Raw genomic sequence first — 16,755 nt, 5'->3', positions numbered from 1 at the left:
CCTCCTTTTCCTCAAGTCCAGCTGCCTCTGTTCCCCAAATCTCTTCTCTTCACACTACCTACGTCACTCATCATGGCTTGCCAGGACTACTGTAGTAGCTCCCTAATTGGCATTCCATAATCCACTCTTGCTCCCCACACACCTACATTTTCTACTTAAGGTCGGGAAGATATCTTTAAGACATTCTGAGCACCTTCTTTCTAAACCTTTACAAAGCCATCAAAATCCCACATGACCTAAACTCATTTACCTCTCCAGGATCATGGTAGCCCCTGTCTCCCTCAGAATTTCCAGCTGTAACAGCCTTCTCTTAGCTTCTCAAATGGAGCAAGATACTTCCCATTTCACCTTCTAGGTCATCACTCTGTCCTCACCCCTCTGTCCGGTTAGCAACTATTCATCCCTCAGGTCTCAACTATGATAAAATGCAATTCATGGAAGTCTCCCAGACAGGTTCCCCTCTCATATTTTCTCATTGGATATTGTATTTTTCCTTCATAATGCCTACTAATATTTTTATTTTCGTGTTTGTTTAAAGAATCTTGCACCTTTTGCACTAGAGCGTAAGCTCCATGATGATCTGGAATTGAATGCCCCATTTCTAGCACAGTGCCTAACATACAGGAAGCATTCAATAAATATTTGTTGAATAAATAAGTCTATAATTCTAATTTATGTGTTTTTCCCATTAAATTTTTTTATTAAAATATATGTGTTGGTAGAAAAAAGTAGAGGAACATAAACAACAAAAATATACAGAGGCACGCATTCAGATCACTGTTGCTATAATTTGACATTTTAAATATGCCTTCCATGTTATTCATACTACTCCAATCAAAAATAAGTAGTTTATAACTGCTGTTATGTTGATCTTGTGACAGACATTTCTCATTTTTCCTGTTTAACTTTGATCTGAGATGTCTGAATTGAAAATAAAAATTGTATTCTCAAAATCCTGAGTTGTAAATTATTACAAGGACATATTTGAAAATGAGATATGAAACTCTTAAGACACATACACACATACATAAAGAATCAGCAGTTACAAAATGGTAGGTTGCTTAGATGCAACCTGCATAAAACATAAATCTGAGGCATTTCCTAAAAGTACTAGCCATTTGGGCATGATGCCCATCAGTGTATACAACCCATCAGCATCTCTCCCTGGCTGTGTTTAAGGTAGAAAATTTTAGGGGAAGCAGGAACATGATTTGGTCTACGACATGACTNTTGACTTATCCAGAGATGGTCTTGGATTGGGAGGCCCCATGCTCTTGAACTGCAGAGAAGAAGAGCACCCAAAGTGCGTTTGGGTGAGAGCATATTACAGTATAACATCTTGGTTTAGATCCTCCTCCCATCACACCTCCCCACAACCTAAAGGATATTAGAGATATTGTAGTTGGGACGAAAAATTGCCTCTACAGCACCAGCTCATATTATTCTATCCATATGCTCTATTGTTCTAAATTCTTGATTTTTCTGGTAGCTTTCACACCCAGAGAAAAAAAACAGGATTATTTACTGCCTACCAGAGCCCCATATGTTTGTTTCATTCAATACCTAGGCCAGGAAATCCATCTAATCAAAGATCCTCAGTGGCCTCTGGAGTTGTTCTCCACTCTCAGGCTAACAATACTCAAGGCAGATTTGGCCTTGAACTTCAGTAGCATTGACATGTAAGATTTTGCTCTCTACTTCCTCCAAGCTAACTGTACCAGACAATTACTTGGCTCTACAGAAATAATAAGAGACATAGTCCTTGTGTTTCTGGAATCTGGCATTCTGCCGTAGATGTTATTCTAATTTTACTAGGTCATTTGTACATTGGTACCATGGTATTTGAATGGGTTTTTATATGCCTTTTGAATAAATGTAATAGTTACATGGTTTTAAATGTGTTTATTTAAAATGTCCTCTGGTGAAGTGATGAGGGTTGTGGNATGACTTATCCAGAGATGGTCTTGGTATTTGAATGGGTTTTTATATGCCTTTTGAGTAAATGTAATAGTTACATGGTTTTAAATGTGTTTATTTAAAATGTCCTCTGGTGAAGTGATGAGGGTTGTGGAATGGGGATGCCAATCTGCCTGGTCATTACAAGAATTTGGGGATGTCAGAACATGTCCTTTTTCTCTTGTGGGAAATGATGAACGGAACTTTGAAACCTATAGTCAGGCAAGTGGGAAGACTCAAGCTATTCCATTTGACTTGGAGAAGGTATTCTCTGAAGAAAGGGGATGTACCTGGACATGGATAGATTGAACCACAGGAGATCGTTCATAAGGAGGAAGAGACTGGAAGTTAGCATTTAAATTTTATTTCTGAATCTTCTGGGCCTAGAAGGGTTGCCTTTAGTGTCTCTCAGGAAGTCTTCACTTTCTAAGCCAAGGTTGGGTTTAACTCACTATTTGGAAGGACTTTGAATGTTTAATTTTTGGAGAAAGACCTTCTGTCCTTTCTAGTCTGTGGATATTAAAATGAAGTTATGATTTGATACTTGAAAGAAAAATAGATTATTTTGCTAGCAAATTGGTTTTTTTGGATCAACAGTTTGGAGAAGTGAACACGAGAATTGGTTGCTGGGAGGCACAGCATCAATCTCCAACCGCTGAGACTGATTTTCTGCAAATTGCACCAAGTGTGGCGATGTAAGATAACACAACTATGCATTTTCAATGCGGATCTTTAAAAACAATATCAAATGTAAAATCCTCCTGTTCTGGGCCTCCACAGATAACACTTTTTTCCCCATCTAGACTGTTTCGAGAGGCTCTGGATCTGATGGCTTTAGCAGTTGACAGAGCCTATCAAATTTTTATTAAAATCCCCAGATTGGAGACAATGATGAGCAGTTTGTTGGATTGTGAGCAGATTTTCCTTAAGGGGAAGAATATTCTCAGCATTGTTGCTTCGTTTTGCAAACAATCTTACAGAGTGGGAGCAGCTGTTTGTAAATTATTTTTGTGATGGAGAGGGAAACCATCTACCTTTTATTCTTTGCAGCCTCAAGTGGGCATGCAAAAATACATACAAACACACTAATATAATCTTCCCAACCTTACTCCTTAGTCTCTGTTCCTTCCTTCCCTCCCTCCCAATTCCCTCTTTGATTTGTGCCAGGAGGGGAGAAGGTTTTTAATGCCTGAGCTTCTGCCTCCATATGACCTAAAGCAAACTATACGGGAAAAGACCAACTCCTGTACAGGGACCACAGGACGATTCCTTGGCCTTTGAGGATTCCTGGGATGAGGGAGTGAACTGTGGACTCTTCTAGTTCAGAATGGGGAGGAGGAGTGTTTGAATTGCCTGCTGCTCATCTTCCCACCAGTGGCCGCTTCAGCAGAATCCAGGCTGCACGACTGGGAGCTGACTTGCTGAGGTCCAGGACTCATGTGCAGACATTACATAAATCAAAGCCAATTTAAAAGGGAAGATTATTTTAACCTTGGAGCATCACTTTATATGTCTCAATACATAGTCCATCATTTAATCTCCAAGAAAGTTTCACTCATGTTCCTCTCTCTCTCTCCTTATATGCTATAGCCAGACAGTCAGGCATGCAATGAATTGCAAAATGAAACCACCTCAGTATCCAAAAACAGATGGGGGTGGGTGGGCGAAGTCCCTGCCAAGTGAAAACACGCATCTCTCTCATCACGGCACATTTGCCCCTTTCTTTTGTGAAGTTGCGGATGAGGATCAAGTGGTTATTATCCAGAAACACTAGTCAGTTTAGGTACTGAGAAGGTGGGCCCTACCTCTTCCATCTATTCTGGTGGGGGTTCATTAAACAGGTTCAACTACTCTCAGAGTGAAACAAATAAAAGTCTTTGGGAAGCTACCTTCCATTAATTCCCAGATGGGTCTAAAATCTTTTCATGTCAAGTGGTTGTAATGCATTGTTTGAGGAACAAAATCTATGGTCTCTCCTCTCTAACCAGTTAAGCTTCAGCTCCAAAGCCACATTTTGAGCACATGTGGACTAAGTCCCTGGGAGTTTCAGTCCTCTAATGGCAATAAGGATACAGTGCTGGAGTTATTTTGGGCAAGACAATAGCTAAGCTCAAAGTCCTGGTTTACTACTAGCAAGACTCTCCACTTGCCTGCTCTGTTTGGCCCCCATTTTTTTTTTTAAATATAACCTTAAAGTGAAAAAATTTACATTCTCAACTTTAGAATAAAATACAAATGCTTCATATGTCTTCATTTAAGGGAAAACTGACTCATTGGCAAGATAAACTATATATAGAAGTAGTGTTGGGAGACCTGTAAAGACACAAGCTTTCAAAGTTTTGCAAGGGATAGCAAATATTTAAGTAGCTGAGTAGCAACTTGGTAAATTTTATACCAAAGGTGATCGTAATAGAGTGTTCTCTTTAAGTTTTCTAGCTGACACTGTGACATCAGAGCCAACTCATTCTCATTATTTTGAAGCATTTATGATAAATCCTATTTTGTGACAGTGGATGCCATTACAGAAAAAGCATTGTACTTTAACTGATTAATTTTAGATATGCTTCACTTTTTTTTTCACTTGTGCCAAGCCCTAATGTTTTGAAAAAGCTGGTATAGGTCTATTCGGAAAAATGTTTAATAGAGAATCATAAAATGTACCCCAAACATTCTTCCTAATAGAATACTCCCTAGAAAATCTAAGTAAATGAGAAAATTTAAGACAGGATCACTTAGGAAGTGTTACAAGCTCTACACACTTTCCATAGTCTTTATGTTGAATTTAATCTGATCAAAGAAGAACTGGGATTTTTCAAACTAATTAGCTCATCATTTAGTAAACACTTTTCAGAGCACCTGCTATCTTCAGGGCCTTTGCTGGCACATAGCATCTCTTTGGGATTTCTAAACAGAGAGGAATGACAATAGTCAGAGGAATTTATTAAAAGGGAAAGCAAGAACATAGAGGAAAAACATAAAGAGGAGTGTCTCTGAACTTCTTTTGTGTAGGAGCACAATTATTTACCAGCAACGTATCAACAACAAGCTATCGTGTATAGAAAGGATCCTAGTCGGTGGACACAATGCCTCATGCTAAGGGATCAGACCTCAAATACTCGTCATTAAATGATGGGTCAATCAATGGTCTCACTTAGTCTTTGGGTCTTACTTCACTGCCAACACCCATTTTCTTTTCCTCTGTTGTATTTCCTTGAAAAGCAGAGCAAAACACTCTTGCCTTTTTGCCATTCAGGTACTTCTTTGTCAGTATTCCATCTATCCCAATTACAATTTTAAAACCTTGGGGAAGTGGCCCCTCCCTGAAAGGTGGGGGACCCCAGGTCTTGACCTATGGTATGTAAAGGTTTGCTTGAGGTCTAGCATTGGTTCTGGTAAGAAATCTATCACCTATTGTGCTACTCGAGCTGCAAGGCAGCAAATAATCTATGTCTACCCTCCGAGAAACTGGATTTATGACAGCATCAATGGTGAAGCACGATGGTTTGCATTAATTTTTTGCATGAAGTTTTGTAAACTTTGAAGTAATTTTTTTTAATTTATAAAAATAAAATGCTGGTTTTGTGAAAAGATGCTGAGCAAAATATGTTTTTTTGAAACATACTTTCAGTGAGGAAAGATATTAAGTATATGTGACCATGTTTCAGAGTCTGAGCAGTTGGGAATTAATAAGTTTTTTTTTCAAAAATATGATTACATAAGATGTCCGTGTATATAAGACATGAAAAAGAGAAGCCATACCTTGCTATAATATCCAAGAGTCTGTTGTACTCCTTGTATTCCAGGGGGCCCCTGTATAAGAAATAAATCAAAGAGAAAGATATAAACATTTACCAAAACAATGTGAATTTAATAATGTATCTAAGAATTCTTGAAATCTTAGAGTTAGGAAAAAGGAAGCATATGTTTAGCCAAATATTCTAATTAATAGAGAATTACAGGAGCAATAACTTATCAGGTTGTTAAAGGTACTTCTAGGTTAAATCCTGCATGAATCCAAAGAGAGGTCCTCAGTGGGAACGTGTAACATTTTACCAGAAGGTCAGCCATCAGCATATTCTTTATTAAAAAATATTGTACCTGTACAATTCTCCTCCAGGGAAGAGGTTTTAGGTTCAGTTTATTTTTGACACTTCTCACAGGGCTTTTTTTTTTTTTTTAAAGATTTTATTTATTTATTTGACAGAGATAGAGACAGCCAGTGAGAGAGGGAACACGAGCAGGGGGAGTGGGAGAGGAAGAAGCAGGCTCATAGCGGAGGAGCCTGATGTGGGACTCGATCCTGTAACGCCAGGATCACGCCCTGAGCTGAAGGCAGATGCTTAACCGCTGTGCCACCCAGGCGCCCCTCTCACAGGGCTTTGATCAATATGTTATAGAGATGTGTGCCCATGTATTATTAACTGAGAAAATATGGGGAAAATATTTTTTCTGTTCCTTTATTCTTTTGAATTGGTTGAGTGAAAATGGCTGCACATGGAATTTCAGGCCAGAAAAAGATGTCTGTTCAAAAACTTCATATTAAGACATTCAGATGCTCGCAGTCAGTTGACATGGAGTGTTCACTAAGCACTCTGCTGAGCTTTGGGTAAACAGCGAAGACATTTGTCTGTTCCTAAAACTTCCAGATAGAGAAGAAGAGAGGAGTTTCTGAGTTTTCAGGGATTATATTTTGGGGAGAGGGCCGTAATAAAATAAAAAGCTTAGCACTATTTTAAATCAAGTAGTTCAAGCCAGGAGGGGAAGATGTAAGCTCTTTGCCTTTAGATATATTCTCGCTACATGGATGAAGGAAGCCCCTTGAACTATTCTTTTCATCTCCCATCTATCTTCATACATTCTTATAACCCATGATAGGGATATTATGCCTAAATATTCCCCCAAATTCCACTATTTTAAATCAAGTAGTTTAAGCCAAGAGAGTCAGCAATGTCAGAAAAGAGACTGCATATTTCATCTAGATTTCGAAAACTCCTCAGAGGAGAGAAAATATTACACAGGCAAAGTTCTTTACATTTTACCTCAGAAGATAACACAAAGAAAGACTATATGATTGAGCAAATCAAACTTCACTGTTAGACAAAAACTATTTTCTTTACAAGGGAATAAAAATTTTGAAAAGTGAGGAAAAATTTAAGGAACAATTACTAGCTGTACTCACTGATATGAGAAACACCTTAAGTATACTGAAAAAATTAATGTCAGTTAACATTTATGACTGGTATTTCGTATGAACAGCTTGTGTCTGAAGGTCTTTTCTAATGTGAAACCTTTGCATTGCACCACTAAATGCAGAGGACACAATGATGTAATGATGGATGTCTGGAAGCAGTTTGATATAACTCTTGAGAAAATAATAGGCCTCACGAGTAATGGAGCTGAGTATGATTGGAAAGACAAACGAGGCTGTTACCTTGCTGAAATAAAAACAGAGCTAATGTCAGAAAAGAATTCTCACGGCACTATATTTTTTTCCCGTTCTTTTTCTATCAGCCAGCGTTGTGTATTCTAGGTCAGTGAGATGAAGTAATGAGGAAAGCAATCATTGGGTTGGGAGTTGTCACGAAAAGTTTCTAGCCAAGAAGATGCAAATTAAAAACTCATTCTTGAAAATCAGGAAGCATGAGGTTCCTCACACATTGATCTTTCTGCAGCTATATAATGTGGCGAGGTGAAATTTTAGATATCGTATTGTAGTAGCATCAACACATGTCTTATGAGTATATGCATAGTAGGCACTTGGTGAATGGTGAATGTGTGTTGATAATAAGGCCAATGAGATCAAAGAATAGTGATGTGATAGATAAATTTAGCTTCATACACATTCATCCTCATTGAAAGTATTAATAATTAGGGCTCCCAAATATAGCAGGATAGTCTCTCAAACAGAGCCAGAAGAATCAATTAAATAAGAATAGAAAACATTTATAGCGTACTTACTGTGTGCCAGGCATTATACCAGAGATTTTATGTGGATTAACTCATTTAATCCCTAAGTGACATTGAGCAGTAAATACCATCATTATTTCCTATTCAAAGATATAGGAAATGAGGGTTAGAAATTGTTAACTGGCCCAAGGTCACACCATTGGTAAGTGGCAGGACTAATATTTAACATAGGCAGCCTGGACCCAAACTCAGTTCTCATCTACTCTCCTATCTTAACTTAAAAGCACAGTCACAGCCTAAAGTAATTTTGTAATCGTTTTTTTTTTTTTTTTATGTTGACTGTGCCCTAGAGAATATTGGGTAATTACTCTTCCATGTTCTACTTAACATACTGAAATTGAAAAAAAATCAACAGAACTTTACTCAGCACTTCTTATGAGCCAGCACTGTGACTGGTGCAGGAGGGGAAGATGTAAGCTCTTTGCCTTTAGATATAGTCTCACTACATGGATGAAGGAGGCCCCTTGAACTATTCTTTTCATCTCCCATCTATCTTCATACATTCTTACAACCCATGATAGGGATATTATGCCTAAATATTCCCCCAAATTCCACCCACAGCTATACTCAAAATGCATCTTATCTTTGTTTGCAGAGGTTGGGAGAGCAGGTGGTCAGAGAACGTAAAAGGTGGGAGCCTTTGAGGGAACTCTGGAAAGCAGTATGGAAAAATAAACAGGAGAGCAAACAGTGTGGTAGGGGTTACATGGCACAGAATAGGTAGCACGTGGATGGACGAGAATAGTAAAAATAATGGGAGGGAAAAATTGGGTGAGAATTAGGTCCGATCTTCTACAGACTGGTTATCTGCTCACAGTGTATAGCTGTATTACAGAAACCCAGGACACATTCCTCATTCAGGATCCTGATCTTGCTGTTGAGCGTACCCCTGGGGGTAGGGCAGGAGGGCTCAGTGCTGCTTCTCCTTCTAAAATCAATAGCAGAAGCACAGCTCAATGAACAGAGTCCTGGCCAATAGAAAAGTTTGAACAGTATGATTCAGATTAATAGCCTCTCAAAGTTACTTCCCCATTTTTATATGTTCTATTCTTGCCATAAATTGTCGTATCCACAAAATATTGCTCCAAATGGGGTCGACCTGAAGTTTTAGGCTCTACTACCTAATCTACCGATGAGCATTTATGATGACATTTTCTTTCTCGTTCTTTTAGTCACTAGGATACTCTGGGTATCACAGATCCTAGGTTTAATGTAACAGAGATTTACAGCTAACTGTCTACCCTGAAGGCAGTCCTTTACACAAATTCTCCCCGAGGGCTAAAGTGCAGTGACTGAAAGAAGACACCAGTGGAGAGTCCTCGGGCAGTTTACCTCTGCCCTGACTGCAGCCTGCCTGGCAACGGCTCCCCGGGTTGTTCTGAAACTGGCAAAATAAACCACCTCAATCAAGGTGGGAAGAGTGAGGGTAAGAGAAACACTATGCATATAAATGTCCAGAGCAACTCTCTCTTGACTGTTAGAAGACCAATACAAACCCTGGGGTCTTAGAACTGGCTGTCCTAGAGCCCCATCCCCAAGAGATGTGCTATTTTCCTCTTTTCTATTATGGTACAATGCATGGCTGGAAAAGATCCAATGAGTCATTTGTTTCCAAGTTTAGTAAGAGCTGTCAGTCTTACAGACTATCAGTCAACTCTGAGGAAGGAGAAGTTAAAGACTTGTGGTAAGTGACAGGTCTCCTGGCACCATATGCTGTTAGTAGATGCTCTAGGACACTTGAGACGTCACTTTCTCTAAGGTCTGCATTTATGAAGCTTCATCAAGGAGCTGCTTAGATGACCAAGGCCCAGTGGAGAATGAAGGCTAGCCATGGAGACCATGTCAGCTTCGGCTAATGCTCTCAGACACTCCACTAGGAAAAGCAGTTGAAGGATTTTGGAAAGAAAAAAATGTCCCAATATCTTTCTCACGATAGTGACCTATACATAGCTACACAGAAATTATGGCTATACAATGTCTGTCTATCTTTAATGCATCTCTTCTCCATTCTACCTGTACTGGGTTGGGAGACATAGGACATTTTGGTTAATGTGATGAGTCACAATTACAGAGCAGCTTTAAAATGCTCATGAACTCCAGGGAGACACACTTGTTCAGAACCCAACTGGGCTCCTAAGTGATTACCTGCGAGGTCTATAAACCTGGTACGGGTAGAGATCCTGGTGCTGTTTCCTACTGCAAAGAACCATACCTGGTGTGATGAAGTGAGTTAATGCTACATTCAACTTAGGATCATATACTCTCAGCAATAGTTTATAGCACTTAAAGGTTTTCTTGTTTGTTTGTTTTTACTAAAATCTTGCTAGAGGTGGGAAACACAGAAGTATCATGATGTCTGACACCAGCGTCATCAAAGGCATAGTGTGAAAATAATGAGCTGTTTGCATTATCACCANTTTAGGATCATATACTCTCAGCAATAGTTTATAGCACTTAAAGGTTTTCTTGTTTGTTTGTTTTTATTAAAATCTTGCTAGAGGTGGGAAACACAGAAGTATCGTGATGTCTGACACCAGCGTCATCAAAGGCATAGTGTGAAAATAATGAGCTGTTTGCATTATCACCACCTGAGTAGATTTCCATTTCGGCTACAGATTCCCCAAGTTTAAAAGATGGCCAGAGTTCTGTGTTAAAAAACCACACTCTTCAGACCTGGTCTTGGCTCTAGTTTTTTTTTGTTTTTTTGTTTTTTTCAGTACATGCAGTACACAGAGCTCAAAGAACTCATGCCATTTCCCCCCCTTTCCCTGGTCTTTGGTGTAAGCTCTCTATGCAAGTCAGGGCTAAGACCTTTTTTTTTTTTTNATTCTGTGTTAAAAAACCACACTCTTCAGACCTGGTCTTGGCTCTAGTTTTTTGTTGTTTTTTTGTTTTTTTCAGTGCGTGCAGTACACAGAGCTCAAAGAACTCATGCCATTTTCCCCCCCTTTCCCTGGTCTTTGGTGTAAGCTCTCTATGCAAGTCAGGGCTAAGACCTTTTTTTTTTTTTTTTTAAAGATTTTATTTATTTGACAGAGACAGCCAGCGAGAGAGGGAACACAAGCAGGGGGAGTGGGAGAGGAAGAAGCAGACTCATAGCAGAGAAGCCTGATGGGGGGCTCGATCCCAGGACTCCGGGATCCCGCCCCGAGCCAAAGGCAGACGCTTAACAACTGCGCTACCCAGGCATCCCAAGGGCTAAGACCTTTTGATTCAGCTTTATCACCCCCTCGTATTCTGAATCAAAATCTCCATGGCTCCGCAGTTACTCTGCCTCCTCTCCGATCCTCCCTCCTGAACCACTTCCCTTTTTTCCTTTTCTCTAAAAGCTTCCTTTAGTTCTTCATCACTGCTGACTAAGCCTTCTTGAGCCATCTGGGTGCCCCTTACCTCCACGCCCCATAGCTGTTCAATCTCTTATTAGGGGCTCCTTTCAGGATTCACAAGTACATATTTTCAGGTTTTATAACAACTGCCTTCTGGCCCTGTGGGTTTCCAATTAATTTCAGTTACAACCTTCGAAATACCAAAACCTCTGTGAGGAAAGCTGTTCTAATCAACGATTTTCAAAAACATGTTAAAAAATAGCTTTGCAATAAGAACAGATAGAAAGCCTGTTATTGGAAAGTAATTTGGACTAATTTCAAGAAATATTTTCAGTTTCTAATAGCTGGTGGTAAAGACAGAGAACTGTAATTATTTTTCCCTTGGTATTAAAAAAAATATCATCAGGAAGCCTAAACTCATTCATAGGAATGGTAAGACAAAGCATATTTCAATATATAGTAATTACTGGAAAAGCTAATGTTTTCTCTTATATATTTACATCTATAATATTATATAAAACTTAGTATATATCAAGCACATTTACACTGATTATGGGGGCTTGTGTACATCTGCTTTCCTGTTGGAATGAAACAAGGGGTTTCAGTCTGTTTTATCTTATCATAACTCAGGATGCGGTACATAGTAGCCCTCCTGTCTTCACCAAGGTTTGCTGAATTCAGTAGAATTATTATTTCTCCAAGAATAAATGTGAGGGGAAAGCCAACTTCTTGCTTGTTGGTTTTGGTTTCAGTTAGCAATGGTAGCGAACCTAGCAGAAGTCTTGCTGCTTCCAAACTCATAGAAGATAGGGCCAACAGATTTAGATTAATCTAAGAATCTGGCTAAATAATTAAAAACAAAGCTGCAGTGAGCTCCAGTTAAGTAGAAAAGAGCTTATGGATGGATTTTTGAACAGAATTACAACATAGAAAGTTGTATCCTAACTCTGAGAGAAAGATCAATAACATTCTTTAGATAGAAAATACTTGAGAAATAAATTCCTCTTTCTTTTAAACACAGAAGCTCTTATTTATCTTAAATATTTGCTCTAAATGAAGGTTTTTTTCATTGTCTCTTGGGATTTAATTATGTAAGTTACACAGTTATAATTTTATAGTGGATTATTTTTCTGAGAATGCTTCTGCTATAAATTTTTAGTGACTAATGAGATATCAACACTCTTACACCCCCACCCCTCGAAATGTCTGAAAACTTTCAAACTGCACAATAATGATTTCTGAAGCCAGGAGAAGATTCACTGAGTGTTACTACTATGTTTACATTTCAACATAGGTTCCTCAAGCTCTCCTTTTTGGGATTACAAGGGGAATGTGGCCAGATTGTATGTAGTGGGTAAAATTTAAGGTTCCTGGAAAGGAGCTCTTATTTCTGAGAATATCTCACCCACTTTCTGGTTTATTCCTAAAACTTCATAGAGAAAGTGTGATTTATTTGTTTGGGTTTTATCACCAGCTCAAATGCAAATGTTCCTGGGAGATGCAATACTAACGTTTCATATTTATACAACTCTGGGTAATTCTAAATTTGTTTTCATATTTTTCTTGGATGGCAGGGTGATGTGATTACAAAACATGTTATGTGATTCTTATAATAACTGAAGAGGGTATAGGGTATTATTATATTCTTCATCTAACATGCAAAAGTGGAGAGATTTTTCCCTAAATCACACAATAAGCAAATGGTAGAACCACGTCTAAGAGTTGTTCCATTCTAATATATTCTTATGAATCATTTATTAAATATTTCCTGAGAGCAAACTGAATGGGACAGAGAAGGGGAAGAGGGAAGCGTATGGTACTTGGGGAGTAGGGACAGGCGAAGACAGCATCAAAAGAGGACAGGGTACAGAAAAAAGGAGGATGAAGACCCTGGAGGCTGGTTCTTTGCTTACACCACCATCAACACAGGGCTTGCTTTCTGGAACCAGTTTCTGGGGAATGGAGTTACTTCTTTTGTACTAAGTCTTAAGATTAACTTTGGTTGTGAGAGGTGAGGACTCAGTGAGAATAAGCTCAGGGAAAACTCAGGTTTCAAGTAAATCGGGACACATTTCATTTATTTGGCCAACACACAAAGATGCAATCATGAAACCAAAAGTGCCCTCATCCTTAAATAGATGTATCCATCCACACTGAAAATTGATCTACTGAGTTTTTTTGGATGATTAATATGTCAATGAATATACTTAGGTTAACATTCTTAGATGAAGTTTACTCTGTAAAGACTTGAACAGGGAAAAACAGAGGAGGAGTGAAGCAGATAGAAGAAAAAGTTACGTGAGAATGATAATGTACGAAGTGGGCAAAGTCTCAACACTTTTCCTTCAGAAATGGCAGGCTCTGAATGAAATCCAGGGAAAGAAAGATGAAAATAATAAGCAGATGGCAGAGAATGATAAAATGAGATAATGATAATATTAATAAATAAAAATAGGCTTTGAAACTAATAACTGTGTGGCAGGGACATATATTATTGCATTTTACTCTTACAACAATCCAGTGAGGTAGGCATTATCCTTATTTTACATATAACAAAAAGTTATCTTACCTATCCACAAGGTCACACACCTAGTGGATAAGAGTCAGATTCCAACCCAAGTCATCCTGACCTCATAGCTTTGATATTTTAACACGTTCCTTTATCTGTTTCACGGTGAGAGGGAGGCCAGATAGGAAAATAAAATGTCAATTATATTAAAGCTGGTTGTAAGAATCAAGTAGGGAATTCAATGATAAAAGATCACAGAATGCCTTAATGAGATACAGAATCAGTAAGGGCCAAGCAAAGAGAGCTCTGAGACACAGTGTAGATACACATCTTCAAAGATTTGGATGAAAAGAAGAGATCAAGAGGAAAGTGACCAGAATGGAAGAAGGGTAAGGAGAAGAGAGAGGAACCACATACAGACACAAGAAATGTTAAAATCATGGAGGGCTTAGATTAGTGAGATATCAAGAGAGGGAGATTTCTGAAGAAAGCAAGCAAGCAATGGTAATCAGAATCTTAAGTTACTTTTGAAATTCAAATGACACCAAATGAGTCCTAGTATTATGGGATGATAGAAGAAAAGAAGAAGTAAAAATGGTCATAGTTGGTGGAAAAAGATGAGCTAACCAAGAGAGTTATATTGCTTGGAGATGATTTTGATAGGCTGAAATTCTATGAGCGTGAAATTGCGGTGAAGAACAGTCATGGGAAAGTTGTCACACTTAGCAGAGAAAATGAAATACCCTTCAAATAAGACTACAATAGTGCCATTGTATTTGTTGTGGAAGAGAGATCTGTGTATTAGCATTCTCGAAATCTGAAGCATTTAAGTGATACAACAATACACTGGTTTAAGCATTCATCAAGGACATTTTTTGGGGACATCCTCAAATGAAAGTAATACTTTTGTCAGAAGCCAGCAGCCACACGTTCATTCTTGGTGAATGTCTGGAAATTCTGAGCAACCCTGTGCTCCATACGATCCATCTTCTCTTGTCTGAGCCAGTTTCCCCCCACCTCAGTGGCATATACCCTCACCATACTCTGAAAGATCAATAGCTCCTAAGTGTCTCAGTCTAAGATATTGCCAGCAATCCTGGTTCAGAAGTTCAGAAGCAGTGCGATTAACAGGTGAGGAATTGCAGCAAAAGCAGCTTCTGGATCTTGAATGAGAATTTTTCACATCTGCCACTTTGGACATTTTTCAAACTCATTCCTCTGTGTATTCCAGGAAGTGCCCACTTGAGCTGGGTTTGTCTCTTCTGGCCTGCATACTGAGCTGTGTAATTGAGGGAACTCAAGCATAGGCAGTTTATGGTTGTATGAATAAGCAAAATACTCAATATGTGACCTGATTGTTTTCCAAAATTGCACAGTCCCTGGTTTTACTTGTCATTTTGGAACAGGAGTGGGAGGATGAGACTGTGACAGTGAATGCATTCAATGGGTATAATTAACCCATTTCATAAAAGCAGATTTTCTAAACTATGCTATGAAGCTCATAAGTTTTTAACACTTTATTTTCCAAGAGAGACAAAAATCATTTGCAAAGGAGCTTCTTTTTGCCTGACACCATGAAACAAATCAATCTAATTGGTATAAAGCCCACTGCATTATTGATGGTGTGCGACATTTCTGACTGATTTCCATGGCACGATGGTTAGAAAAATAATGATTCCTCCCCTAACACTGCTATTCTGCTTATCCATCCATAAAATGTTTCATACTCATCTCTCCCCAGTATGTCCTGCAAAAGGGAAAATATCATTTGTCAGCTCCCTCCAATATAAGCAGCAGCAGGAATCTTGAGAGTGGCTTGCCACCCCACAGAAACAACATCATTGACCCAGCACAAGGTGATAAAAACCACAGGGGTATGAAAACTAGTAAGAATGGAGGTGTGTGAAACATATTATTTGCATCTAGTGGCGTCCCCCAAAGCTTACCACCAACAAAAACTGCACCTGGAGAATGAGTGTGCCTCCACCCCCTCGTGTGACCCCGGGAATCAAACCAGGAGGAAAGTTGGCTTACACAGCCTGTACCTATCAATGCTTTGCGTTTTCCTTTATGTAATTAAGTGATAATATTCCCTCTCTTTAAAAGCGTTGGTAGGATGACAACGCTGCCTATGCAGAGAAAATGCGATTTCCAAGGCAAACTGCTGGGACTTAAGATGACCAGGCTGATGGCACTGGCTTATGCACTGCCAAGTTACCCAGAGGCCAAGAGCTGGTGCAAAATCCGAATAGTTGGGGACATTCTGGAGAGCTCTAGCAAAAGCAAAATGAACAATCTGTAGGTTTTACTTCAGCATGATTATAGTCTCCACTTCAACTCAAATGTGTGACATCAAGGTTTCTCTCTGATCTATAGGTGGTAGGAATGATAAATCGACAGACGATGATTTTTGACTCAACTGAACCCCATGGTTACAAAGGGTACATTCAGTGAAGTTCTAGAAAAAAAATAATTATTTTATTTTTAAAATATTTAGTCTCCTACAAAGGATTTTAGGCAAAAGAGAAGATGCTGACACTCTAGGCCAGGGAAGTTATTGGTGATATTACCCCAATATTAACCTCGCCCAGAGGATGGTTTTCCTCTTTCTTTTTTTTTTTTTTTAAAGATTTTATTTATTTATTCAACAGAGATAGAGACGGCCAGTGAGAGAGGGAACACAAGCAGGGGAGTGGGAGAGGAAGAAGCAGGCTCACAACGGAAGAGCCTGATGTGGGGCTCGATCCCATAACGCCAGGATCACGCCCTGAGCCGAAGGCAGACGCTTAACCGCTGTGTCACCCAGGCGCCCCAGTTTTCCTCTTTCTTAAAATAAATTTGGAATATTTCAAGCATGCTGAAAAGGATAGAACAGAAAATGATAAATTCTTATGAATCCACAATCCACCATTGTCAGATTCTAACCATTCGCCATATTTGCTTCAGATCTCTTTACTTTTTCATGAAATTACAGATATAGCTGCAGCCCCCCCAAGT

The 16,755-nt window shown here is 38.9% G+C and overlaps 1 protein-coding gene across 1 annotated transcript in view; it reads right to left on the bottom strand.

Moving 5' to 3' along the window:
- COL19A1 (collagen type XIX alpha 1 chain) overlaps positions 1-16,755 on the bottom strand; it is a 312,582-nt gene that overhangs the window by 77,863 nt on the left and 217,964 nt on the right. Inside the window, exon 17 of the mRNA XM_034648272.1 lies at positions 5,716-5,766. Coding sequence (XP_034504163.1) covers positions 5,716-5,766 — 51 coding nt within the window. The remainder of the gene's footprint in view (positions 1-5,715; positions 5,767-16,755) is intronic.

Source organism: Ailuropoda melanoleuca, chromosome 19, assembly GCF_002007445.2.
Source record: "Ailuropoda melanoleuca isolate Jingjing chromosome 19, ASM200744v2, whole genome shotgun sequence".
NCBI lineage: Eukaryota > Metazoa > Chordata > Mammalia > Carnivora > Ursidae > Ailuropoda > Ailuropoda melanoleuca.
This window is presented reverse-complemented; position numbering and strand designations above follow the sequence as displayed.